General features: G+C 45.2%; 1 protein-coding gene across 4 annotated transcripts in view; it reads right to left on the minus strand.

The window, feature by feature from the left end:
* Crim1 (cysteine rich transmembrane BMP regulator 1) overlaps nt 1–27,224 on the minus strand; it is a 176,697-nt gene that overhangs the window by 19,972 nt on the left and 129,501 nt on the right. For all 4 annotated transcript variants that reach the window (XM_085691022.2, XM_085691024.2, XM_085691023.2 and 1 more), the window contains 6 exons: nt 19,824–19,952; nt 12,868–13,024; nt 10,793–10,914; nt 9,449–9,658; nt 5,659–5,874; nt 782–1,003 (listed from right to left, as the gene is read on the minus strand). In XM_085691022.2, the coding sequence (XP_085547148.2) occupies nt 782–1,003; nt 5,659–5,874; nt 9,449–9,658; nt 10,793–10,914; nt 12,868–13,024; nt 19,824–19,952 (1,056 nt within the window). The remainder of the gene's footprint in view (nt 1–781; nt 1,004–5,658; nt 5,875–9,448; nt 9,659–10,792; nt 10,915–12,867; nt 13,025–19,823; nt 19,953–27,224) is intronic.

Raw genomic sequence — 27,224 nt, forward strand, 5'->3', positions numbered from 1 at the left:
TTATGGGTTCACTGTGGGACTGAGACGTGTCTTGTCTCTCATTTGACTTTAGGATACAAAACCAATAAAGACGGCAAGGACCTTGGGGGCCAGGGCTGTCCTTGAGTAGAGATGCCATCTGTCTCAGCCTTCCTTCTGGTCCCTAGAGTTGCATTTGGCTCCTAGCCACAGGACCGGTTTGGTATGGACATTAGGGTTAATATTCATATGTCCTCTGCCTATAGGATGTGGCACCATGGGCCACAAAGAGGAAAGAGAGCTATCATTTATTCAGGCCCCACTCTATGCTCAGACCACCAATGTGGACGGCCACGTGGCTTAAACAGGATTACCCCACTGCTCCGTCAGACAGGAAAAGCCAAACAAATAAAGATTTAATGAATATTTCATATTGAGTTGGTCTCAAGGGAGAGGCAAGTTTTACGTAATGAACATTCTCTAATATGGGGAATAGTATTGGGCTGGCTATCAGAATCAGTCAGGTAGAGAGAGCTATGATACTGAAAACGCAGAACTGGCTGAGGGCCCCAGTGGAACACAATGGCACTACAACGCCATTGCGTTCTGAGACAGCAGCGATTTATCCTCCATGCACTCCACCTTGGGAGCACATCCCCCTTATCGTTCCCCCGATTAATGTCCCCACACTGCGTCTGTATGGCATACCAACCAGAAAAACCAATTTAAAAAACACTAACTGATCTACGCAAATGTCAGTGTTAATTTAGTGGTCACTTGGAGAGATGAAAGCTGTTTGGTTTTTTCCCCCCCTTGATCTTACCTAGGCAGTAGGGACAACACTGGCCTTTCCTCAGAACAGGTCTTTCACAGGACACGGAAGGGCAGGACTCGGAGTAACAGCTAATGACGCTGTCCATGCACACGCAGCTGGTGCAAACGTCGGGCTTCCAGGACTCGGCTGCCAGGAATATATCCCCTTCATCATTCTTGCAGTAACTAGGCACGCTCTCATTATGGGATGTTGAAGGCTGAAGAGGTTCATCTGGAAAAATGAGCATGCAGGTCAGCAAAGCCAGTGCTGCAGGCACCAGCTGCGTACACAGCATAGTTAAGGGTCACACTTAGAAAGACACTCCCTGTCTCGAAGGCTCTGGGTGCCTCATTAAAAAAGAAACGGCCGCTCATAAAATTAGGAAGCCTGATTCTAGCAAGGTCTTGGGTTTTAGAACACAGTAACAATAGGAAAAGACCTGTCATTGAGACTCTGCCAGGGGCTCGCACAGGGTCTACTCGCCTTCCTTCTTACCGTCGGCAAAGTCTTCATTTTCTTTGGAGGCTCACGGAACTTGGATCACAATGGGTCAGTCAGGAAACCCTGTTCCTGCTTTCCCAGACTCTCTTGCAACCCAGGGAGGCGTGCGGGGAGAAGGAGGTGAGGCCCCTGGTCTAGCTGCAGCCCAGGGTTAATAAAGGGATCTCCAGGGTTGCTTCCGCCTTTCACTGCCACCCCCATCCTTCCACGTTCTTCCTACCCTGAAGACTGTGCTGACTGAAGTCACTCACAGACTTATCCTAAGTCACTGGGCCACAGAATCAATAGTGATCCATACCGGCCTCACGCATCGTCTAAAGTCAAATAAACCTCTACTAGTCTAAACTTTATAGCTAGGTTCTCTCTTACTTGCAGTCAGTGCAGTCCAAACCATTCCACACTCAAATATGTCTTCACTGCTCTGCACTATCTGGACGCCGATCTGTAACACTCCTAAGCTGGGACATTCCCATTAGTGATTCCCACTTAGTTACCCAGATCAAGTATTAGGATGCCACCCAGGGAAAACCACTTACAAACCATCCGTGGTTGTACTATGGAAGGTCTCCCCATCAGACGACAACTTGAAATGGGAAAAGAGTGTCGCCGGGAAATACAGCTAGCTCTTTGGGGGTTGGTAGTCACAGAAATGAATGGCAATTAGACCCAAGAAGAAATCTGGGATATGAAACAGTTAGCGGGGTTCTTGCTTTTGAAATGTCACACGATCCCAGGCGTCTAAGAAGAGGCATGGTAGCGGACCAAGCAAAACCAGAATCCAGTCACCTTTTCCCAGTAGACACACAGTGGGGTGTGATCTTGTGTGCTCCTGAATTGGGAACATGAATGCTGCTGTCCTCAGCCATGAGACAAAGTATGAGGCAGACGTGTAGCAACCACACGCTACAGAAGTTCTAAGTGGGGGAGGACCCTTCTTCCACCTGTTTCATGAGTCCACCGTACCCTCCAGTGAGCACATTTGCTCCTCCTTGAAGACCAAGGTAGCTGCTGCACCTGGGGCCATCTCCGAGGGAAGCTCATACAATGGCAAGAGTCCAGAATCTCTCCTCAACCACAACCACCTCTCCCCGCACCAGTCCTGAAGACAAAGTCACGAAGACCAGACACTGGTTCCACTGATTCAGGTTCACTACGGGACTTTGGTTCATGGACGGTTCCTTATGTCCCATCCATGTTCAGTAAAATAAAGATGGAAGGAGGGGATTCTATGGACATCTATTCCTAGACAGAATCTCTTCTTTTAAAGGTAGGCCACTGCTAACTGGTTTTGGCTGGAAGTAAGCACAACTCAGCTTGGTCTGCTGGTCTAGGCCCCGAAGTCCCCAGGACCCTGCAGGCTTGGATCAGTTTAGCTCCTGCAAACAACGTTCAGCTCTGTGGCTAAAACTGGAGATGATGAAGATGGGGTAGCAACGACAACACTGGAAATGAATGCCTGAACATCAGAGAGGCTTCTTACAGACACCCAGAAGACTCGAGGACAGCGAGATGTGCTGCTGTGATGGGCGGGACAGTCAGCAGGGTGCAGAGTAGACTGTATTTCCACTAGACAGGAGGCTCCTGGCCAAACCCTGGCCACCAGCGCCACTTGGAATGATACCTGGATTCTTCTTTTCTTTTCCTGTTCCCTGGCCCCAGAGACTGTCTAGTGCTGTTTCCAAACATTTATTTCTTGGTTTCATTAACAGAGTTTTTCCTGGGTGATCACTCTTCTTTTTATTTCTTTTGTGTCCCCCTGTCTCTCTTACCCTATGCTTTTTATTTAGGAAAAAAAATGAAATAAAACAATGGAAAGGTAGAATAAAGAAACAAATGTAATTTATCCTCTCCCATCCATTTGTTTTTTATTGAGAAAGGCTGGCTTGGAACTACATAGCCTCGGCTGGCCTCAAAGTGGTGGCAGTCACCCTTCTTTAGCCTCTCCAGCGCTGGGATGACAGTTAAGCGTCATGGTGCCTTCCTCTCTCCTGTCTGGACTTCAGGGGAGTATCACCCTGATACCCTACTTTGTTCAGGGCCCACTTCTGTGGAGGTGGTCACAGGTAAGGCACAGGAGGTGACACAGGCCACAGGTAAGGCACAGGAGGTGAGGCAGGCCACAGGTAAGGCACAGGAGGTGAGGCAGGCCACAGGTAAGGCACAGGAGGTGAGGCAGGCCACAGGTAAGGCGGAACGGGGAGATGTCCCACAGAAGTGGCCACCATACAGACACGTGTCTTGTGGACAAGTCCACATCATTCTTAGACCATTTTAGCATGTGGTCACCTAAGGATGGTCTTTTTCCAGATGTGTAATATAGCACTTACCAATGCTACTCTTCAAATTTACTATGATGTAAAAGACACTGAAATTTTAAGTTTTAAGATAACGGTAGCAAAGTAGACATGGTGGCTTGTATGTATAATTCCAGCATTGGAGAAGCTGAGGCAGTATGAGTCTCACTTAAAAAAAAAAAATCCTCATTGCTATAGTCTGGCTACAAATGGTCTGAAAAGATTCATTATGGGATCTGCAGTTCATTTAAACACTGTTTAGTCTAGTTTGGGTCTCATTCAGATATCCAAAAGTAACTTTTGGAATACACACATGCACACCTCCAAAGTTTAAGATGAGAGTTACCACTGAGTTATCAATATATATATATAAAATATTAGTCACCTTGGCCCAAGTTTACAAATGAGAAGAAAAAGCTAGGCATAAGATGGAGTGTCACTCAGCCCCCCCCCCCCCCCCACCGGAGCAAAAAGCAGAAAGCCACAGTTGCCTTGACAGGAACCCGAGGCGCCTCTGCAAAGCAGACTCTTACTGTGAAGCTGGGCCTAAGCCTGACCTGGGCCTTGTCCATCACCTCTTCCTGGGCTCAGCTCTGAGTATAGCCAGGTGTCCCATCCATGACCCTAGGCTCGCGGTCACAGAGAAGTATCTCCCCCTGAACCTCTCCTGGTCACTCAGCCCCTAGCCCGGAGGGCACAGGGCACTTCTTTCTTTCCTCACGTCTTCTTGAGCTCAAGCACTTCCCACCACCGCTCCTTCTGTGCACCATCACCTTTTTAACATAGAACCACACTGGCGTGATTCACTCTTTTTTTTTTTTCTTTGACTAATGCTCCCCAGGATAGAAGTTATTTTGTTTTCATTATTCTCAGGATCCCCAGGGCTGAGTTCAGGCATTCCGGAAATGCCTGCAAAAATGGATAGAAGCTCACTGTCACTAACTATTTCCCATCAGGAGGATGGGAACAGTCATAGGTCTTCCTTAATAGACAAACACCAGCAGGGCTTGTCTCCATATAACATGTTGATCACGACAAAAACACGGCTGGAACAGGTCACACAGAGCCTAAAAATAGAATGCAAATGGACTACTTATGGTAGACAAGATTTTGCAGTAGGCCTCTCTGAGAACATAGTTGCTACTCACAGAAACAGATCTGTCCTAAGATCAACTTTGGCTGAAATTTAGTTACAGAGTATGCTGGACAGACAGACAGCACAAGATCCCGGACAGCTAACTAGATCATCAATGTAAAAAGGGAAGTAATAAAACATGAAAGTTTATGTTCCACTGAGCAAAAACTCACTGACTGTATACATAGAAGGAAAGTGGTTATGGTTTTAGTTGAAAAACTGGGAAGATTAAACACCACCAAATAAAACCAGCTGCTTTGGCAATTTTACGTGTTGAATTAAAATTGTTTTCTAAAAGCCATTTATCCCACTGCTGACAGAGTTACTATTTTAGGTATAAAACCAGTAGTGTAGCACACATTTAATATCTCAGCAAGTTTACAATATAACATATTTCTTCTATGACTTGAAATTTACCTGCTAAGGCCGGAGCAATAACAGGAAGAACACAGGAACAGCCCCCATGCACACACAGTGACACCCCTCAACACTCTTGGTCTTAGCCCATTAATAACAGTTTTGGAAAGGAATGGGCATATTTTCAAAGAATTTTTACAACCTCTATAATTTCACGGAGTTGTATTTATATTATTCACCAATAACTAGTTTTCGCATTTGTTAGAAACAAAGTGAGGTGACTTTTCACATGAGCCAAGTCATCTGAAATAACTTGGCATAGAGGGACTGCCTTTACTCTATGCACATCTTCAGTATGAAGTGTAAGGCTAAAGGAGAAAGGGAAAAGCCAGGCTTTCTCTTTCGAAGTCAACTCAGGGGCCATGCATATTGACTGTATTATGTGGGTGGCGGAGGGGAAAGGACTGGGGAAGCAGGCAGCCAGAGGATCCTGCGCAGGTTCCTGGGTTTGGCATAGAGCTCACCCTGATGTCTACAGAACCATCAAACAAAGCTGCATCCTGCCCAGCAAGCCTGTGCCATGCCACCACGCTGGTTACCTGTACACTGGGGGCAGCAGGAGTCCTGAGTGCGTGAGGGGCTCTGGCAGAGCAGTGGTGGGCACACCTCGGTCTCACACAGCACCCGGCCGCCATGGCAGGTGCACTGCGTGCAGGAGTCGATGCCCCAGGTCTCCCCTTCCACGAAATACTCTCCTCCAGGCGCGGGGCAAATGGAAGGAGTGCTGAGCTCTGGTTTCTGCACCACAAAGTCATCTGAGGAACGACACAGAACCAAAACAGGAGAAATTATTCACCCGCAGCTTCTGTAACTGCCAAGGAAATGGGTGGTGTTTGCTGTAAGGGCCCAAGGAGCGAGAGAACTCACCCCTATTCTTATGCCAGGAATAGAAAAGGAAAGAACAAATTCCATGCCTAGAAACAGGAGACAAAGAGCTAATCTCAGGAAGGGAGGTTCGAGTGGCCGAGTCTGTCAATAGTTCTGAGAGAATTCAATAAGAATGAAATTACAGGGAGGTTCACTCGCTGGAGCATCCCGGGGTATGCAGGAGTTGTCGAGAATTGCGATCGTTCATTTACTGAACGCTTGTTATGGTCCAATTATTTCCGGGCTGGGCACTTCTCACTTCTGTATTTCTTTTCTTCCTTTCAATGGTCTTGTGAGCGAGGCACTATTATTCTATTTTACATATTTTGAAAGCTACCAGTTCGGAGCATTAAGCACAGTCAAGGGGCTGGAACCGAAGTCAATGGTTATTTGGAAAACGGATATGCCTCTAGATTAAACAAAACTTCCAAATGATGGATGTCCTGTCTACTTTATTATCTTGGGATTCTGAACACTTTTATGCTTGGAAATATGGCCCACTGTCAAGGAGACACACCTCACCTCCGCCAGCTGCCAGGACCCCAAGCAGGAACGTATCTACAGAATCAACAGTCTGAAACCCGTCACCTGAGACTAAACATTGGGTGGACAGCGCCACCATCAACCAGAGACATGCCCAGAGGCTGAAGACTGTGATTTCTTTCCCCAGAGTGGATGTGGATTTGGTCCCTTTGAGAGCTGATAATGATGGGGAGACTTTAATGTTACAATGTCTACAGAGGTACTGGGAGTTCCCCTGATGTGGTGCTGGGAAGTAAGACGGCACTAACCATATTCCTGGAGTCCAAGCACAACAAGGACATCAAGGAGGTGCTGACAGAGGTGTTACCCTGTTGAGAAACGATCTAGAGACATCACTGTTGGCTTAGGCCTGGAGCTCAGCAGATGCTGAGGGTTGAGGGGAACCACCCTGTCTATGTAGAAATGGTCAGAGTCCAAGCACAGGGCTGTCACTTACAGAGCAGTGTGTGAGGCAATAACACTGATGGAAGACAGTGGCGTGGGCTGATTTCCAGGACAGGTTTATCTCATGGGAACTAGGAAGGCCTGGGACTTTGACTAAGCAGACACATTCCAGAAAACGGATGGCTAAGCTAGAATCCCAGGATATAAGCGGTAGAAATGAAAGTGGAGGTGGGACAAGACGCTCGGAGAGAGAAGAAAATGTCACAATAAAAAACCAATATTGGCAAAGATTTTCTGATGGCATTCAGAAAGGACATTCAGAGGACAGACAACCGACACACTCTGAAAAGCTGATAAGCAGGGGGCGTCATGAGGAGGCCTGTGTGCAGGGGTTTTTACCTCCCTAATCGCCTTGCTGTATTATGTTCCTGCTTTAAAGCAAAACACAGTGGCTGAGGGATGGTGAGGAAAAGGTAAAGGATGAGTAGAGGGTGTGGACTAATGCAAGAGACAGTGCTAATTGGTGATCATAAACTCTTCCTTCCCCCCACGGAACACCGGCTCTGCATGGGAGAAGAGGTAGGAAGGAGCCCACGAGGATGGCAGACCTTTGGGGCTTCCAGTCAGAAGACACCACATACAGCAAACCACTAAAGATTCTGAAAAAACCGTAACTCTCCACATGCCTGCAAAGGAATGTTTTTTTTTCTGTATATGTATGTACATTCAGAAAGCCGGTGAGTGCATGTGTGTGTGTGCATGGATGAGTGTGTGTATAGGTCAAAGGTCTATGTCTAGTGTCTGTCTCAGTAGCTCTCTACTCATCCGTCTGTCTGTCTGTCTGTCTGTCTGTCTGTCTGTCTGTCTGTCTATCTATCTATCTATCTATCTATCTATCTATCTATCTATCTGTTTTGAAAACCAAGAGAAGACAGGAGTTTGCGAATATGCTTGTGACTGGAGGAGTAGTGCTGACTTCCAAATACAAGTATTGCTTTTGTAATAATCTCTCTCAATCTCTCTCTCTCTCTCTCTCTCTCTCTCTCTCTCTCTCTCTCTCTCTCTCTCTCATGTTTAATGGTCTTCCACTGAACCTGGAGTTCTCTGACTTGATTAGATTAGTTGGCCTGTAAGTCTCTGGGATCCTTCAGCCCCTCCTCCCAATAAGTATTGGAATTACAGTCTGAGCCACCATCCCTGTTTTTTTTTGGTTTTGTTTGTTTTCGAGACAGGGTTTCTGTGGAGCTTTGGAGCTCGTCCTGGAACTCCCTCTGTAGACCAGGCTGGTCTCAAAACTCAGAGATCCGCTTGCCTCTGCCTACCGAGTGCTGGGATTAAAGGCATGTGCCACCACTGCCTGGCATGCATGCATGTATGTATGTATGTATGTATGTATGGCACTGAAGATCAAACTTAGGCCTTCTTGCTTGCACAGCATGCGGTTTCACCAAGGGAGCTTTCTCACAGCCCCAACAATATGTCAGTAACTATGTGGTTTAGAATCTGCTACATCTCTGAACTAGAGAAAGATACTTCTGGTTCCACTCACTGCGGTGCACCTGTCTAGCTCAGACGTCTTCCTTGAGCAGTAGCTGACAGAGAACCAGGTGCAGGTTCCCAGTCACACAAGCCTCTAATAAAGCATGTCTGGAGGGAACAAATGATTTTTCTCTTCCTCGGAGAGTTGGCGCAGACACAACCCTATCTCGCTGAGCTGCTTCTGATCTGCTGAACGTGGTGGTTGCTCAGTTTACTTGCAGAATACGTGATAAAGGAAAGAGCTGACAGAGAACACATCTAACTGCACTAGGGGAAACAAGACACTTCTTTTGCACTTACATTCCCTGTGCAAAGGTACAGTTGTCACCAATTCGGTAATTGTTGAGGAAGACAGAATCTTATAGCTGAGAGGTTTTTTGTGTGCCCGGAGGTAAGGCAGGTGCAGTCTGGTCAGTATAGATTATTTCCCCTCTTCTATTCTTCTAGCAACTCACCATGATTATTCTTATTAGGACTAGACTGTTTGGGATTTTCATCATTCCAGATGTCTCCATTTGGCAAGAATGCCACACATTCATCTTTTGAAGACAGAACAACAGCCACAGATTTCAGTAATTCTCCCCTCCAGTATTACTTGGTAAGTTATAAGCTTTTATGAAGTAAAAATCTCACCAATCTCACCCAATTAACTAGGCTGAAGTCTTCAGCTCTAATATGCTAGCAGTGTACTGGAGGGTTAGATTACAAATCTAAGTCCACAAACCTCTAGGGGGGAGAAAAGCCAGTCCAAAGAGCAATATAACTGAGTAAACCATTCCAAAATATGGAGAACCATTTCCAGAGCTTTAGGATTTTCTTTGGTTTGGGGCTAATTATTCACAGTATCCAGTTCACTCTGTGGCTATTAATAGCAGAAGCCATAGAGAGCTGAGAAAGTGTCCCGAGGACAGACCCCTGTCTTCCCCCAGAGTCACGGGTGGGTATAGGGCCTCATAAGGCCCTGTGGTGCACAACCAGATGGCAGCCAGCTTTTACCTGTGCAGGACGGGCAGCACTGTCCAGGACGAATGGTGGGGTTGCCACAGGCAGGTACCGGGCAGGTGATGAGGGCACACATCTCCCTTCCGCCGTGACAGTAGCACTCCCGGCACCCGTCATGCCAGCTTTCCTCGTTTTTATGATGATGGCCATCCATGGACAGACACGTGCCTGACAGGACAGGAGGCCCGGCTGAAGGAGGGACCTCTGGACAGACAGAAGGTAGCCTGGTAAAGAATCAGCTATGACACAGGAGAAACAGCTTGTAGTGCCCTTATGTGGACTAGAACCCAGCCACCAAACATGAGGCCTGGGGAGGACAGTTGGTGATACAGGGAAGGCCTGGGAAAGGATTTCAAATCAATAGGCATCCAATTTTGAAAACCAAGAGAAGACAGGAGTTTGCGAATATGCTTGTGACTGGAGGGGTAGTGCTGACTTCCAAATACTTTATACAGTAAACAAGCATTGCTTTTGTAATAATGTCTCTCTCTCTCTCTCTCTCTCTCTCTCTCTCTCTCTCTCTCTCTCGACTCATCATTCTAGAAGTTTGGTCCATAATCCATAATGGGATTCTGGGCCCCTTGCAACTACTGGAACTTTGATTAGTAAGATGGCTGAAGTGACTGACTACACTAACTCCTTCACAGTTTTGTTTACCATGACTCCTCCAAAATACAAGCCAGCGTTCAACTTGGAGAAGCAGGCTACGGGGATCTTCGGCCATTTGACTGGCATATCATCTGACAGCCACAACAATCTGGAAAAGCAGGAAGGGCTAGGACCAAGCTACTGGTTTAGGAAGCACCCTGGGTGCACACTGAGTGGCTTCAGGAATGTCACTGCAGGAGGAAGACTGGCAATGGTGTCACCTTGCTACATCACGCTCTGGCCTGCTGTGGGCTTCTCTAGGCAAGACTAAGTACTCATGAAAATCCTCTTACTGGATTAGAGGTTACTTAGGTATTAGGAGGAATACCTAAGTGAACAGGAGTTCAGATACACCCGCTCTCAAGGATGCCAATCCGACTCCCGAAGGGATGGTTTTCGCTCTAGGCACCGAAATACACTAGAGCTTCAGGCTAACGTTTCCGAGACTCGCAGGAGTGAAGCCCTCTGCAGTGATGAGCTTAGTCACTGTGCTCACCACACATGCTCGGTTCAAATCCTGTTTGACGCCCTCTTAATGCTATTACGATGAAAGACACAGGGTGTCCTGTGGGAGGGTCCCACGGGGGCACTTGTTTCAGAACAGGCACCGGTCACTTAAGTCCTATCATTTATGGGACGTCCTTCTGTCCTCTGCTACCAAGGCTGCAAGGAGGAAGGGCTCACACTTACCTCGGCACTTGCAGAGAAGACAGCCATGACTGTCCTGCTGGAAGCCCAAGGGGCAGATCTTACTGCATGGCAGCTCAGGACATTTCTTACAGCGACAGATGTCACAGCCATGCTTATTCTTCCTGGGTAATTAAAATTTTGCCAGAGGTCAGAAAATCCAAAAGTCTCAAATGATGCCCAAGGGTCAATGACGTCACCATTTACGCAGAATGATGGGACACCTGCACTCGGAACTCCTAGGTGAGGTGTGATTAGCTCTCAGGAAGGTTTAGAACTGCTCAAGCATTTGTGCGCTTCTGGAATGTGGCCACCCCCAGAGGCACGGGGGAGGGTTTCATGAGAAAGACGGCACCGCAATATAAAGGATGGACGTGCAACTCCAGCAGGCAGAGCGGCTGAGCGACGTGTCACTGGTCATCGTTTTGAGAGATTACTATCAGGGACATTTTGTTACGGCTGTGGACTTTCCCAAATGAGAAATTCCATACGCTAGTAAAAATTTTAACTACCCAAACTTACACAATACAGAGAAGGCTGTAAGGACTCTAAGACCTGGGGAGGCTTCACAAGTGCTCATAAAAGCCTTAGGCTGGCAAGGTGTTTCAATGGGCAAAAACAGGAACCTGCCAACCCCTGCCAACCCTGGTGAACGGAGTTTCATTCTCAGAACCCACGGGGTGAAGGAAGGAAATTAACCCCTACAAGCTGTCGGCCATTCTGCATATGCACAAAGCAGCACACACCCTATACACACACGCACACACATACACATATATAAACACGTAAGCAAATGTGTATAAATTGAAAATGAATAAAAACCTGAGGTGTTAGTGGCTATTAATTATTAATTACTTGCTTTACTGGGCAGAAGGGGTACTTTATATTTGTATCAACAGGTAAGTTACAAAATGATTATATCTTTAAAATTATTTATTTTTACTTAGTGTGTGTGTGTGTGTGTGTGTGTGTGTGTGTGTGTGTGTGTGTGTGGTGTTGTAACAGTTCACAGAAGCCAGAAAGAGCATTAGCTCCTTGGAGCTGGAATCCCATTCTCAGACAAGCAATATGTGCTCTTAACCACTAGCTATCTTCTCAGTCCTAATAATTACATCTTTATTGGCATCACATTTGTGTCTTACAATTAGGAATAGTGAGGACTAACGCTTGGAACATCTTCTGAGACAGGGTCTTGTGTAATCTAGGCTGCCTTTGAACTAGATGCAGACTTCACCTCCTGAGTGCTGACATCACAAGCTTTTGCCACCAAACCTGTGTTTTTTTAAATAGAATCTTTTAGAATAATCTTTGAAACTCAATTATCCAATTAAAATAAGAATTATGCACAAATTCAACCTAGTAATTTTTAAAGGCAGACTAGAAGAAAATGGGCAAAAGAGAACGAATATGAGGCCCATCTGATGTGAGACATGTGCATATATGTATAATCTACATACAAACACACACCCCACACACACATACACACCACACACACCAACCAGAAGTCTAAAGCAGAAGAGAGGAAAGGAAAGAATGATAAAATTAAAAACCAAATGGTGATTTTCTTATCCTTTTCTTTTTTTCTTCTTTTTTGAGGCAGGGTCTCACTATGTTGGTTGGCCTGGAACTTACTCTGTAGACCAGGCTGTCCCTGAACTTGCCATGGTCTGCCTCTTGAGTGCTGGGATTAAAGGTGTGAAGTAACACAACCAGTTGAAAGCAGTTGCTTTTTGTTTTGTTTTGGTTTTGGTTTTTGGTTTTGAAGAGCCTATTTTCCCCATAGAATAATCCATATTTGGGTTTGACTTGATAGAGAATATTTAATAACCTAGCCACAGTATCTGTGTACCATCTTCATGTAAAAAATCAGAATTTGATGCTTATATTCGGAGACAAGGATTTCCCTCTTTCTGAATCCCCTAATATAAACAGTGAGGTTCCTCTCAACACACACCACCATTGGCTCATTCACACACACACACACACACACACACACACACGCCCCCAACACAGAAATGACCACTTCAGCAAGTTACACTTAGTTTCTGAATTGGGGGAAAATACAGACCAATACGTACAGAAATCCAAGTGGACAGAACTTGTCGCACATTGTGGGTTTGCATTTCTTGGGCCGTGGGCGGCATTGACAGAGTTCACAGTTGTGGGCATCGGTCAGGAAACCAAAAGGACAGTCCAAGGTGCAGCCCCGTTTCAGGCCTAAGCACAGTTCCTCCCCTGTGGAGACACATGGAAGGCATGGTTCTTTCAGAGACAACACACCGGAGAGCATCCCATGGGGCTTGGACGCCGGCCCTGACTTCTCCAGCTTACGCAGGGTTAAAGCTTCAGCCCTGCCGCGGCACCGTCCACAGCTAACAGCTATAGACGGTGCAGTGTCACGGTCCTCACAATGGAGTTCTGTGTTTCGGTGGTCACACACGAAGCAGAGTCCAGCTCTGAAATGGCTGGTCGCCACTGATAAGTAATGACTGGGTGCAGTTTTTCATGATTTTGCTTAATTAGCCATCTCACACTACTGATGACAACTCACGCTAAGGTACGGCAGTCAGAAGTTTACAATCCACATTCATTTCAGACACCTCATATTGCTTGATGTCAGAGGTAACAGACACCCGAATGCACACACTACACTCACTTGTGGGCAGCATGGTCATCACAGAATACGACAGCCCGTGTGTAGCATTCGGGACTTCTTCCTTTCTTTGACATGACAGAAAGCAAGCAACCAGTGTTTTGTGTAGCTTTGTTCGTCCCACTATGCTGACAAACATCCAGGTATGGAAATGCACTTAGCTGGCTAAAAAAAATGTACGTGGTAGAAGAAATACTCACATTAATGTGTTACTAACAACTATTTGAAATATTTAAGGCGTCTCTTGTTAGCTGGATCCGGAGTGATGTTTAATCATCTTCTGCCAGTCACTTACTACAACTATTTCAGAAATTAAAGAGAAACAGCAGAAGCAATGCTCTCAGAGAAAACTCCTGAAGACAAAGCCATTTGAGAAGGTGGCACAGTTTAACAGAAAACCAGAGAAAGTAACAATGTCAAGGCGGGGTAAACGCACCTCGGGATGGAAGAGCAATTTGAGACCCATCTAAATTAAAGGCAGGATTCGAAAGAACATGGGCCACAAGGAAGGAAGCTGGCATGGTGGGAATGGCAATACTTGATGCTGCTCTAGCGACTGGTGTGATGAGGAACGTGGTCTATTGTCGTGAGGCTGGTGAATGAACTGCCGTTTTATCTGGGCATCCCTGATGTGCAAACACTGCATTAAAGCACAAGTCACTAACCAAGCCACATGTTTATCCCGTCCCACAGTCGAGTCTTATAGCCTGAAATTGAACATTAGCTATAATTGATAGGTGAAATGGATCTGCGCATTACATAAACACTTCTATGGTAGACTCTTTTGTGAATCTTAACATTCCTTCCAAATGCAATTTGCTGTCGTTTATAGAGGAGAACGTGATCAATGGCAGGATTGCCTACTTCGTCACTGCCGGAAACTTTTCATTACACGTATTTAGTGTAACCTCGTGGGTCCGCATTACACTGTGAGGCAACCGAATGCCAATCTGAGTCCTTAAAAGAGAAAGTCTAAGTGGCTCATTTAAAATTTGTAATCATACGACTTGGAGGCAGGAATGGCGAAAGCAGGACGAGACCCTCGGAAACATGAGTCTGTCCCGACACAGAAATCTCTGCTGAGCTGATCCGGTTTTCCTATTATAACAGATTCACCATCACGACACCCAGTGGATTGTGTCAGGGAATAGATGGTTTAAAAGCACGTCTAGAGCTTGCGGTGTCAGCATTCTTGGAGAATGATTTTCTCAAAGCTTTGGAGTTTAGAGACACTTGGTTTTGTGTTTCTAGTCTGTAAAAACGAACCCGTTCCACAGTTCTTGATCTAGAATACTCTCGGCTCACCCTGAACTGCTATGCAAGCATCACCAAATTTAATGTATTTTAAAAATTATATTTGTCTTTAGTTTATCCCTGTGTTAGGGTTCGAAAGGAACCCAAAGGCCGGAGTGTCCAGAGCTCAGTGGTCCGTCTGTTGCATTCCTTTCATGTGTAGGACTAGGGGAGAGATAATAGAGCACTAGGCACATGTTCTTACAGTGGATGTGTTAACTGTTTCCTTCCCCTGTTCCTCTCTTTCTTGCTGCCCACCATAAGGTTCCAAGTTTTCTAACCATAATGGACTTGACTGGTCATAAACCCGAAGGACAGGTCCAACCATCAACAGACCCAAACCTTGGAATCTGTGAGCTAAAACAAAGCTTCTTCTATAGAAGTCAATTCTTTCAGGCATTTGGCCACAGCAATGGGAAGGCAGCCAACATGTGAACCCAGGCTGGCTTTGAAAAGAAGATCTGCAGCACTTGACAAAGACACAGGACATCCACAAGCATGAGAAAGTAGGCTTGAGATGCAATTTCGAGCCATTCATCCACTCTGGGTCCATTCATCTGCAGCCTCTAGCCTTGACTAGCTCAGTTCTCCTCCACAACAAAAGAAACCCAGAGCGTCCTAGGGCAGTTCCTCTCTCCGTCCTCAGGCCAGGGCCTATGGTATTTAGCATGCGGCGATAGCTAACTATGGAATGAACGCATTTATCAACTTTCTTTATCCTCTTTCCACCAGGTAGTGCTCCATTGGTAGAGGAGTAACAACTTGGTCAAGCTTCCTCTGATAATACGGAAGAGTTTTTAAAACATTGTCATTTGTTAAACATCTCAAAACAACAACAACAACAATAACCAAGCTGCAGTTCTGAAACAGAGAACACAAAAAGACTGGATGGTAGTCCTAGATCCGTGCTTATCAATGACAGACTGTCCTTAAGGGAAATGTACTATCAAACAAACAGACAGATCAGGAGGAGGGGCTTATAAGTTTGTCTGTTTACAGTTTTAGCGTACGGCTTACGGCAATTACGGAACACAGGTGGCCTCCTGATGCTACTATTTTTAGGCATTATGAGTTTTCTGTAACCTAAAAGGCTTTCTAATTGATGGAAGCAATTGTCATGCAAGAGAAAGTGATAAAGAATGGCAAGGCACAGGGACTGTACACTGTGGCTAGCCTTCTGTGTAGGTGCTGCAGACCCGACCTCATGTTCTCATGCTTGTGTATCAGGTACTCTACCCACTGAGCCATCTTCTCAGGCCCTGTTTTAAGAAATCTTGATGCCAACAGGAGTTAGGTATAATGTCCAAAAGAAACTTAGGTAAGTAGTTCGGACTACTGGATATAAAAGGTTTTAATAGGATGCAGGAAAAAGATAATGTAAGGGAGAATTTCGGTCCAGATCAGTACAAACTAAGCTGCTACAATGGGGAAAGAAACCATGTGCCCTCCGTGACTATAGGGAACTATTTCAGTACAACCAAGAAGAGGAAGAAGGTGAGGCACAAATGCGCAAGTGGCAGGTTGGTTGTAGATGGGTGTGTCCTGAAAGGACCAGAAGATCTACAGGCAGGTAGGTGAGGACCGAGGAGGAGGGGGCTGGGCACTTCCCACGTTAGCAAGCTTGGGCTGAAGCGGATGGTACGAACAGCTGGTGTGTGGAGCAAACAGCTACCATTTGCCAGCTAATAAAAGTCGCTTGGCATTCGTTCCCTTAGTCCTCAAAATACCCCAGTACTTAGGTCCTGGTGTCCGTCCTCTATAGATGAGGACACAGAGTAAAGCCACTCCTCCCAATCCCTCTGATGTAGTCTGCTCTGACTCAGAAGCATAAGGAGGGCTCACAGAAGCAGAGAGGCGGAGACAAAATTCATGCATCGACTTGTGCGATCAGACAAGCTGGTAACTTCAGTTTTAAGCCTTAGGTTTAGGGGGGCGGTGAGTGGACTGCCAAGACCAAGCCAGGGCCAGGCAGCTCAGTGTGGTGAGATGGATGTCTGACGGGATCAGACAGCCCTAAATCCAGAGGCATCCCTGATCCTGAAGTGTCTCTGCTTCTTCATCGAGCCGCTCACTGTAGAGCAAAGATGGAGAACTGAGCATGCCCTGACAGAAGTCAGGGACCCCCTACTGCCGTGTGACCGAAAGCTTGAATCTTCAGTAAAGTGTTCTGGAGGGAGTTACTCTTGTAAATTCCAGCACTGGAGATTTCCCCTCATGTCACATGTTCCGTTCACCATGGTGGTCCGAACATTAACACATTACCTGGACCACGGCAGGTGGTGAAGGAAAGACTGGATATTTCTTAAAAGTAAGTAAAATTTGCAAGCACCGAATGTAACACTTTTATGTAAAAAAAATCATAGGCACAAAATACAACATTCTCCTGTATATATCTCTTCCTAAATGTAAAAGAAAAGGAAGTTCATGGCAAGCAGTGTTTATAGCGATGCCGCTGAGAGCTTCAGACTACAGAGGGCAGAGCGCATGCAGGCAGCTTCCTCAGCCTCCAGCTTGAAAGCCTGGCCACAACAGTCTTTCGGTTGCCTCAGTGACAAACGCGGGAAGCCGCTTCTTCGGGTTCAGTGGAGTGACAGGAACCTGCCATGGTTGTGGCTGGGTGGCCAAAACTTTGTAACAAAGCCCAGGTAAAGAGCAAGCGAGGCAGCGGGTGAACGCGATTCTGTATTTTTAGGTTTCATAGAAGTTCAGGGAAAAAAAAAAAAAAAAACCCTAGGTCTGATCCCATACAGAGAAAGAACGTGTAGCTCGAGAGGCTCCGGGAGGCTGCAGTGTAAACACTTCATGACACAACTACCAATTATCGTGGTGTTAGGAAGACAAGGTTGGTGATTTATGTAAACACACGAGGCTGCCAAGGCAATTCCCCAGCAGACTTGGCTTTCCCAAGGAACGTCTCAGAGGCAGACATGCACACAACAGGGGCTGATCCTTACAGGGTACAGAAGCAGGTGCAGGAAGGCAGGACCACCCCAGGCGGCGGAGGCTCACCTGAAACCCTAAGACTGCAACAACCGCCAGTATGTCGGGCTTCTAAACCCTGGAAGCAGTAACCCACCATGCAGAGGGCATGGCGGTCATGTGGACCTGGAGTACATGGCACTATTCAACTCCTAGACTGCATTTTACCATTCATCAGAGATACTGGCACAAATGTTGACTTGTTACAGTTAAGAGGCACCTTAAACCAAGAGAGCTGATACCCCAGGAAGTATACGTTCTCACTCTCAGGCAGTCCAAGCCTCTAAGCCCAGGATAATTATACCCCGAAGCCCACAGAGAAGTTGCTTATTATAGAATCATTGTCTGTGTTTGGGAGAGATCAGAGATGGTAGGGAAAGATTTCATAAAATAGGCCAAATGTCACTCAAAAAAGGCAGAGGATTCCAAAGTACCTTAAAGTAAGTCTAGGAAGAACAATGGTTGCCTACCAGCTTTGGTTTATTTTGAAAATCAGAGTTGTCCGTGAAGGAATCTGGTGGGTGCAATGAGCCTTGAATTCAGACAGGACTGCAAGAATGTGTGCCAAGACCTTGTGGGGCCAGAGCTGGCATGCGCCATTTGAGGACTGGAGACAACATTCAACGTCACGACACAGGAAAGTGCTTTTGAGCTATTGGGTTCTGTCCTTGTTTCTCTGCAGTTTAATTTATCTTAATTCAGCGATTTAGGAGGACATGTAAGTTGTACTTATTTACCATAAGCTGGGAGGCACAGGGCATAAGATCACACTATCAAGATTAAAAAAAAATTCATCTACTTGGAAAACGGCTTGAAACTATTAGCATAATTTTTTATATTTGGCCCTACGTTAATAGAATTCAAAAACTGCAACATCTTAACATAGAACAGATAAGCACCTAACAGCAGCTAACCTAAAAATACTTAGGGGCACTGGCTGCTTATAAGCTCACTACCAACCCACAATGTGCAAGCAAAGCGCTAATGCAAACACACGCGAGAAACAGCACTGAATTCAGACTAAATTCTGGAGTCTGGTTTCGTTTGTTTCTCAGGCACATTTTAGATAAAGACAATGCCAGCCTGTGTGTCAGAGGCAGAAAAGACCAAGTTCTAGAAAGCATGCCACCTAGGTGATGGAGAAGGGGACTTTGGATGCATATTCTGGTTGAGGAATTAAGAGAATTCAAAACTGTTCTAACACGTGTGGGATGTATTTTCCCCTGTGGGAGAAATGTATTATATTCTGCCTAGTTTCAGAGGTCACGGCTCTGGGGTCAATAAAACGAACAAGCTCTTAAGTTCTTAATAAGCTCGCTCTCAATATGTGTATGCGTCAGCCTGTCTACTCTATCTGTCTGTCTTTGTGTGCATATGTGTGTGGGCATATGTGTGTCTTCTCTATCACTTTTCACCTTATTTTTGAGATACGGTCTCTCAGGGAACCTACAACTCATTTTGTCTAGACTGACTAATCAGCAAGCTCCATGGATCCTCTTGTCTGTCTGTCTGTCTGTCTGTCCGTCTGTCACAACCCCAAATCCCCGGGACTGGGGTCACAGGTGCATGCCACCACACCCAACTTTTACATGGCTGCCAGGGAACCGAACTCTGGCCTTATGCTTTCGCAGCAAGTCCTCCCTCACTGAGCCATCTCCCCAGGTCCCCAGTGAAGCACCATTTTGTTTTTTGTTTTGTTTTGTTTTTTTTTTTTTAAAGGATTCTGGCTGCCATGTACAGAAAGGGAAAAATACGTGTGTTCTGGGTCACTGGATGACCACGGCGAGGGTGCTCTAGGTTGCCCACTTAGGCAATGAGGCTGCACTCCCGAGCCACTCAGGGCTGCAAACGCCTCTCCAACACCAGCCGCAAGGAGCTACCAAGCCCCACATGAAAACGAACACAGTGAAATCCAGATGGGAACTATAAGACAGAGCAGGGTATTCCCTAAATGACTGCAAAACTGTTTATGCTAAGCCTATCACCACCCCCTTTCTTTCAGGCTGTCAAGGCGATGTCTGAACAGGAGTGAAAAAGATATTCAATCATATAATATGCTTTGACAAGATCCTATTAGGCCTCAGGGGGAAAACCCATCTGTCTACTTACTGTTTTTGCACTGACAGGTTCGACAGCCATTGTGATCCAGTTTGAAGCCATAAATGCAGTCCTTCTCCTTCAGCGTGCAGTTTGATAACTCCCCACACGCAGGTGGATCAATTGTGATGTAGGTTGGTTCTAATGACATGAAAAGAAGAAAAAAAGAATCAATGAAACATGTTATTACCTTGTAGATAGCATTCAATCTCCGAAATCCCACACTACAGTAAGTACAAAAATCCCATCCATAGTTCTCCTCAAATCCGAAACTTTTACAATACTGTACTGTCATTAACTCACACAACGGTATTTTTATTCAGAGTCTTTGATAATGTGAATATTTCACTTTTATTTTTCCTAGTGGGTGCGAAAAGCAGGACGCCACAGATGTGAGGCGAGCACTCTATCACAGAGCTGCCTTGTGGAGTGACTTCCCTGCCGCTCCACAGATGTGAGGTGAGCACTCTACCATAGAGCTGTCCTGTAGTTCAGCAGTCTGTGCCCTTTTTGCTCCCCTCAAACAACATTTTCTGGCAGGTCTTCACTATAGAAACCAGACAAGTGAAGCTAAAATAAGCTACTTAAATGTACCCATTATTCTATTTCTTCCTGATTTTTTTTCTGAGTTCATGTATTGTAAGTGTATGCTATATGCATGTATGTTTGTAGTCTACAGCACATATGTGCATGGGTGCATGTCTACATGTAGAGGCCAGAGGTCAACGTTGCTTATGTTCTTCCATCGCTGTCTACATAGTTGTAAAGTTTTGTTTTGAGCGTGTGTGTGTGTGTGTGTGTGTGTGTGTGTGTGTAGGTGTATGTGGAGGACCACAACCACATTCTCCATTGCTTCAAGGGACAGAGGTAGAGATTGACCTCTGTGACCTCAAGGTGTGGTGGTACACGCCTTTAGTCCCGATGCCTGGGAGGCAGAAGCAGATTGACCTCTGTGACCTCAAGGTGTGGTAGTACACGCCTTTGGTCCCAATGCCTGGGAGGCAGAGACAGGCAGATCTCTGTGAGTTCAAGGTGTTGTAGCACATGCCTTTAATCCCAGCATTGGGGAAGCAGAGACAGTGGGACTATAATGCGCATGTGCTTGGTAACTTTCTACTGCTGCGTCCCTGCCTACTCCCGAGGCGTCATCTGGGTTGATGGGCAGCGGACCAATCCAAGAGTGACTGTTTCCTATATAAGGGATGGGTTCCCTCATTCTGGGTCTCTGCTTTGGAAGCTTATGCTCTCTCTCTCTCAAGACGCATTAAAGCTTTTCTGCAGAAGGATCCTAAGTGTCCTGCGTCGTTCTTGCGGGCGAGACGGTAGCGCGGGACAGGTGTACACATTTGTGGACATGCATGCTGGAGATTAACGTTGGTTATCTTATCTTCCTTGATCATTCACTACTTCATTTTTTGAGGCAGGGTCTCTCATTGGAGCTCACTGATGCCACTAAACTTGATGGTCAATGAGCTGCAGAGATTGCTTGCCCAGGATCTGTCTTCTGTCTCGGTCTTCCCAGAGTTGGAGTTATAGATGCACACACTTCCCCTGGCCTTTTTCTTTTCTTTATGTCATTTTTTAAATAGGTGCTGGCAATTACACTAAGGTCCTTATGTTTGTATGGCAAACATGCTACCAACCAGCAAGCCATCTCCCTAGCTCATCTAAATATGTGTACCATTTAGAATGAGCAAGTCATAACTGTCACTTGTCAATTCCTCACCATTCCACAGTACCTCTCCTTTATGTTAGCATTTTTAAAAATTAATAGACCAGCTATGTTTTTGAGAATAACAGTCGAGTTTCTTTTCTGACTCTATCACTTATGACAGATGATATGAATGGATATCAGTGGCTAAGGGCTTACGCCCTGCAACCAGAGCCTTGTGAGAGAGTCAAAGTGAGACGTAACCAATGAGCAGCAAGGACCAGCTTCCATTCTGGAGGAATCTACCATGGGAGGGCGCTTCCCTTTCTCTGCCATTCTAAGAAAGGAAGAGCTACTCTGGACACTAAGTGCATCCTCTGGCATAAGATATATATTTGTTTCTGTTTTGTACATGTGCTGATTGCAAGTACCGTGAAGCTTCACCGCCCTCAGCTGGGGTGGCTGGTACCGTTATCCTCTTGCAACACACGAGAAAACTGAGGACCTTGATTTGTTCATGGCCACTGCCGGATCAGGTGGTAGACCTACGATTCACATCTGGGCTTTAGAAGCTCTCTTGACACCAGTGCAGTACACAGCTACACTGATGGTACCTGCTCTGCGGTACACTGGGAAGAGACGTTTATGGAATGCTATGGGCAGTAGGAACAGCACTGCCAAAAGAAACAGAGACACCGCTGTCCTTACACATCATCTTGTCAACCCAAAGATGCCTGAACTTCTTCAAAGCAAGGCTTTTCTCATGATATCTTTGTGAAGTGGCCAAGTACAGAAGGTCTCGACGTACATTTTTGTAGATGGAAAATGTGAGATGCAGAGCGAAGTGGCTTATCTAGGTTTACAGAGCAAACCAGCAGCAGGGGGAATAGAAGGGTGCAGCGGTTCCTAGCCTGCCTTTCAACACGCTATCCATTCGTCCACACTGTCTTCTCAAGTTTCCTCTCCCATTACTAAGGAAGACAGACCAAAATATTTGTGACCGCTGTTACAATCAGGGGTTCTACATTTTTATTTGCCTCCTAAGATGGGCCAGTGATTCAACTCTTTGGATGTAGGAAACAACATTGACCTGTTCACAAGATGTTCCCACCAGCATTCTCCTGGGGAAAGAGGCCAGGAGGAGGGGATCATGCTTTCTCCACTTCTACTGTAACGTGGTTTATTAAAGGGTAACTTCCTAAGATTTTTATACAAACTTCCCGCTGGCATTAAAGTTCTCTTTTCCTTCAATGACTAAAGTCTTTCTGGTAGGCAACTGTAAACACCAAAGAGTAGAATTTAAGCAAGTTTTAAGACACACTGCTTCAGATGCAGGGATACTTCTGTCCCGCATTCTCTTAAAATTTACGACGACCATCTCTAGTTTCCAAACTTCTTAAAGTCACCACTCTCGTTTGTCATCCCCAAATAATGGTTCTGTTCCGGCCCTCAACCACAAGACTGCCAGTGTTATCTCAAAATTATTCTAACTGTGTAAGTGTAAAACAGAAAGGAGAACATGTATCAGCTCTAAGTGAACCACATTAAAGATTACCCCAGCGAGGAAAGAGTGTTATATTCTAGAGAGTTAACAGACCAATGACTGGGGGCAGACTCTGAACTCCACAGACGCTGCTTCAGCAGACAGCTAGCGGGTAAAAAAACATCTTGTGCATATTTACACCAGATCCTTGTATTCGTTCCTGACATTTGAGATGTGAACTTTCAGGAAATATAGTATGGGAAATATATTTGGGAGGAGCAGCGTCACTGAAGAACATGTAACAGTCCCAGGAAGGGACGGGGTTTTACTTGTGTACTGAGTTCTAGGGGTGTGGTAAGAGAACATGTTTTCCAAGTCCACAAAGGTACTGCTCCTCAATAGTGATGCATAAGCTAGCATCTGGTGCATAGTATATGATTAGTGGATAGGCTCGGGAGTCTGACCCGAGGCGAGGAAGTGAAAGAAGAATGCAGACCGGGATGTTTGAGGATCTGAACACAACTGACTTAAGGACCCCATGTTTTATCCAGAGCAGGGGATATGTTCAACGTGTTCACCTACAGCATCCAGCACAACAACCTTTTGTTCAGCTGGACAAATGAAACTTAAAATGTACAGAAAGGTTGCTGAGTATGTACAGAGTCTAAAATGTCCATTTAAAATGGCTTAGGTAGAGTAAGCCATTCCGGATGAATGTCTTGAAGACCTCAGACAACATGGTCATATGCAAGAGGTAAAGTATTATTGTATGCTTCTAAAGTTCACATTTTCCATTCTTCCTTTTCCCTGCATTAGATGGAAAATACTGGCAAGTATATACATTGCAAAGTCAATAGTTAATATGAAAAAACAGAGAAACTCAATAAATCGTTTATTTTTTGAAAACTGTCAGTTTACTCGGGAGTGACTCAATTTCCGCTCAGTAGATGAAGCTGAACCCAACAATATTTATTGTGATACAGTAACCTTTGACACTTAATTTTTATGAGCCACCTTAATATCTGGCACCTCATTTTATTACCTTTACCAAATAAGTATATCATTTCTATTCAAACACAAACCGGAGCGAAGTTTAGAAGCTTTTTGGGTGGTAATCTGTGTCTTGTGTCTTCGCTGCTGTCTCTCTATGTCCCTGGAATAACTGTTGAATTTTAATAGATACATGGGCAGGCGACTAGCTGTCTTTCACTATTTTATCTGGAGTCACAGAATATTGCCTTCCAGCACTCCCCGAACATTAGCGTGCTCAGTTCCTTGCATGTGAGCCTATACAATAATTCCATTTCTATCAAATCCTTACAACAAAAACATCCAACCATAAACGGGACACAAAAAAAACCCTGCTATCATCAACCGGAGTCTGCCTTCCACCCAACATATTAATTTGCAATCTCAGAACTGGTCCTGTTACTATGCCAAGGCAATTTCTTTCTTTTCTTTTGTCTTTTGACTAAGGAAATATGGTTAAGAAAGTGGAAGTCCAATTCTTTATTCTGAATAACGAACTCTGAAGCGAGACATTTCAGAGCATGCTGAACTAGGTTTTAATCTAGGTAAGTTCTTAGTATAAAAGAAATGTTTTTGAAGAGTATTGAACTATAACTGTGTACCGAGAATGTATTAGTGAAATATGTGAAACATGCATTTTTTTCTTGGCTCAGAGACACAATATCCTGGAGTTTGTGTGCTCGATACGGTTATTAGTCCATCCTTTCCATTAGTGGTCATCGCAGCCCTTGGGATATGGCAAATATCTAATGGGCCTTGGCCTGGTATACTCTACATTCTGTGTTCCTGGATGATGGGAGGGTATGATGTTGAAACCATGTATCAGATAGTCCAAGCCTTCTAGAAGGGTAATGGTAGTCCTCTGCCCTCGGCATGTTTAGATAACAGAGCTGGGCTGAACAGAGGTCCAGGTAAGACTTCTGGAGCTTTCCCTGTATATGATGTCTACTGATGGGTAGAGAGATATCAGTAGACCTATTGCAAAGGAGATGGTTAAGTGTCTCCTGTCTCCTCTGTGAGAGTAGGAAAAAGCTTGCACGAGGCAGGTTTTGGCAAGGGGTAATCCAACGAACTGATGCTTACAGGATCACCCTGAAAGTCCATCTCATCTAGTGTAGAACCAGGGGAGGAAGAAGGCTGGAAAGAGCAGGAAGTCATTGCCTTTGTCTACAACCATTTCTAAAGGGAACCCTGGAACAGCTTCTTTGTGGAGAAGAATTCTAGAAATGGTTTCTGAGCCTAGAAGCAACAAAGAACAAAAAGTGAGTGTTTGTCAAGTCTACATCCAGTTTCTGTTTCCTACACTGCCACTGGGTGGGAATCATCGCTCTCCTCAACCTGATGTGTTTTCCTCAGTGACTTTTTAAAAGACTTCCTGAGCACCCTAAACTGTCGGGGAGAAACAGTTTTAGAACAACTGTTGGGACTGTGTCAGGGGTGCAGATATTCAGCCACTAATTTTTGTCTCAGCTGAGTCTGAGAGGCCGGAAGTCTGGGAGGAAGCTTTTCATATTATGCAAATGTATAAATTAATGTATATGGTAATTTTGCTTTTTTTTATAATTACTTCAGACTTAGAGGTTTTCATATCCTAAGAAGGTTCACAAACTTAGAAAAAGTATTTTCAGAAAAATATTAATATATTTTTGGAATTAGCCCCAGACACTGTGTGTCTGCAAACTACCAACACTTTTAGCATCTCCTAGGAACGTTATCTACCCAGTTGAGAAGTTAAGACATTGTGATTATGCTGAATTTGATCAAAATACAAAGTTTAAGCATGGTTCAAACTCTAAGGCCGCAGCAATACAACATAAAATAAATGATTTGATCACTTAGGTTTTATAATATGTTAAGTTACTCTAATCTCAGCCAGGCGTGGTAGCACACACCTTTAGTTCCAGCACTTGGGAGGTAGAGGCAGGCAGATCTTTGTTAGTGCAAGGCCAGTCTGGCCACCAAGTGAGTTCCAGGACAGCCAGATCTTCACAGAGAAACACTGTCTTGGAAACAACAACAAAAATCTCTCTACTTTCTCGTTATTTTCTTTCATGGAGAATTCTCCAAATCAGAAGCTAGAGAAGGTCAAAGGAAGAACTCAAATGCTTCCCTGAAAGACGCTAATTTAAATCTTTGCAATAGTCATGCCCACCATAAAGTTTCATGACTCTGGAAGAAGAATAAGATAGAAAAAGCATGCATTCTGACATTCTGACCCCCTTCCATGTTGGGAATCATGTGTGCTAATCATCATACTAATCTATTTCTAATACACCCAGTAAAATTACCGGTGCTTACTTTCCAGGTATGTTAGTGCAAACGAGAAGGTTAACGGGTGGTTTTGTTTTATCTTTTACTCTACTGAGCCTGCAGTTTTGAATGGACCTGTAAGGGTCTTCTCATTACCTCGATGACTGGGAGCTGGTTCTGTGTTACAAATAACATGAATTATCTCCACTGAGATATGAGCAAGGCACTCTTCCTGATTAGCAGCCCTGGGAAGGCTCATTAGCAGCGCAGGCATGGGTGAATGAAGATGTTATAATTACAACTGCACATGGCACACAGAGCCCGCCCCCTAGGTTGACTGCAGCATTGCCTCTGTCAGGGATAATTAATCGGTTCTAGATTTGGAGGGTCTACTGAAGAGCTGCCTTGTGGAGCTAAGCTCAGGAAGAGCAGCAAGGTTGGAGCCTCCACATCCCCGCTGCTAACAGCAGCTGTCCAGCAAGGCCCTTGACTCCTGGGACTTCCTGTTCGCACACACCCATATACTAAGAAACGATTTTTCTGGAAAAACCTAACTATAGACAAATTCCTAGGAAAAGAACTTTTTAAGAGCAGTCTTACATTCTCTTAGCAGCGCAAGAAATTTCAAGTCGGAGCACTAAGATAAATGAACCTCATTTCTGCCTCTCCTTTCTCAGAGTCCTTCTCCTTTTGGGCTTAAATTATGCTCTGCATGTTTTACATAACTTTTCTCGGTAAATTCCCAGGCCTGCTTATTTGATTATGAGAGACAAAAATGAACAATTATGCTCTCTTTCCAGACTTAATTCAGGCACTCTCTTCCTTAAGCTATGTTTTTCTTTTGGCTGGGGCTGCTTAAGCCACACGAATAGTCAATGAATGGGGAGGTTCCAGAGCTTCTCTCACTTTACATGGCAGGCCAGTGGCTAAATCTATCAGGCCCCCTCCAGCACCACCCCTCCGTGTTAGAGGGAGCCCAACTGGGGCTATAAAACTGGAG

Source organism: Myodes glareolus, chromosome 6 (assembly GCF_982192425.1).
Source record: "Myodes glareolus chromosome 6, mMyoGla1.1, whole genome shotgun sequence".
In the NCBI taxonomy this organism is placed as follows: domain Eukaryota; kingdom Metazoa; phylum Chordata; class Mammalia; order Rodentia; family Cricetidae; genus Myodes; species Myodes glareolus.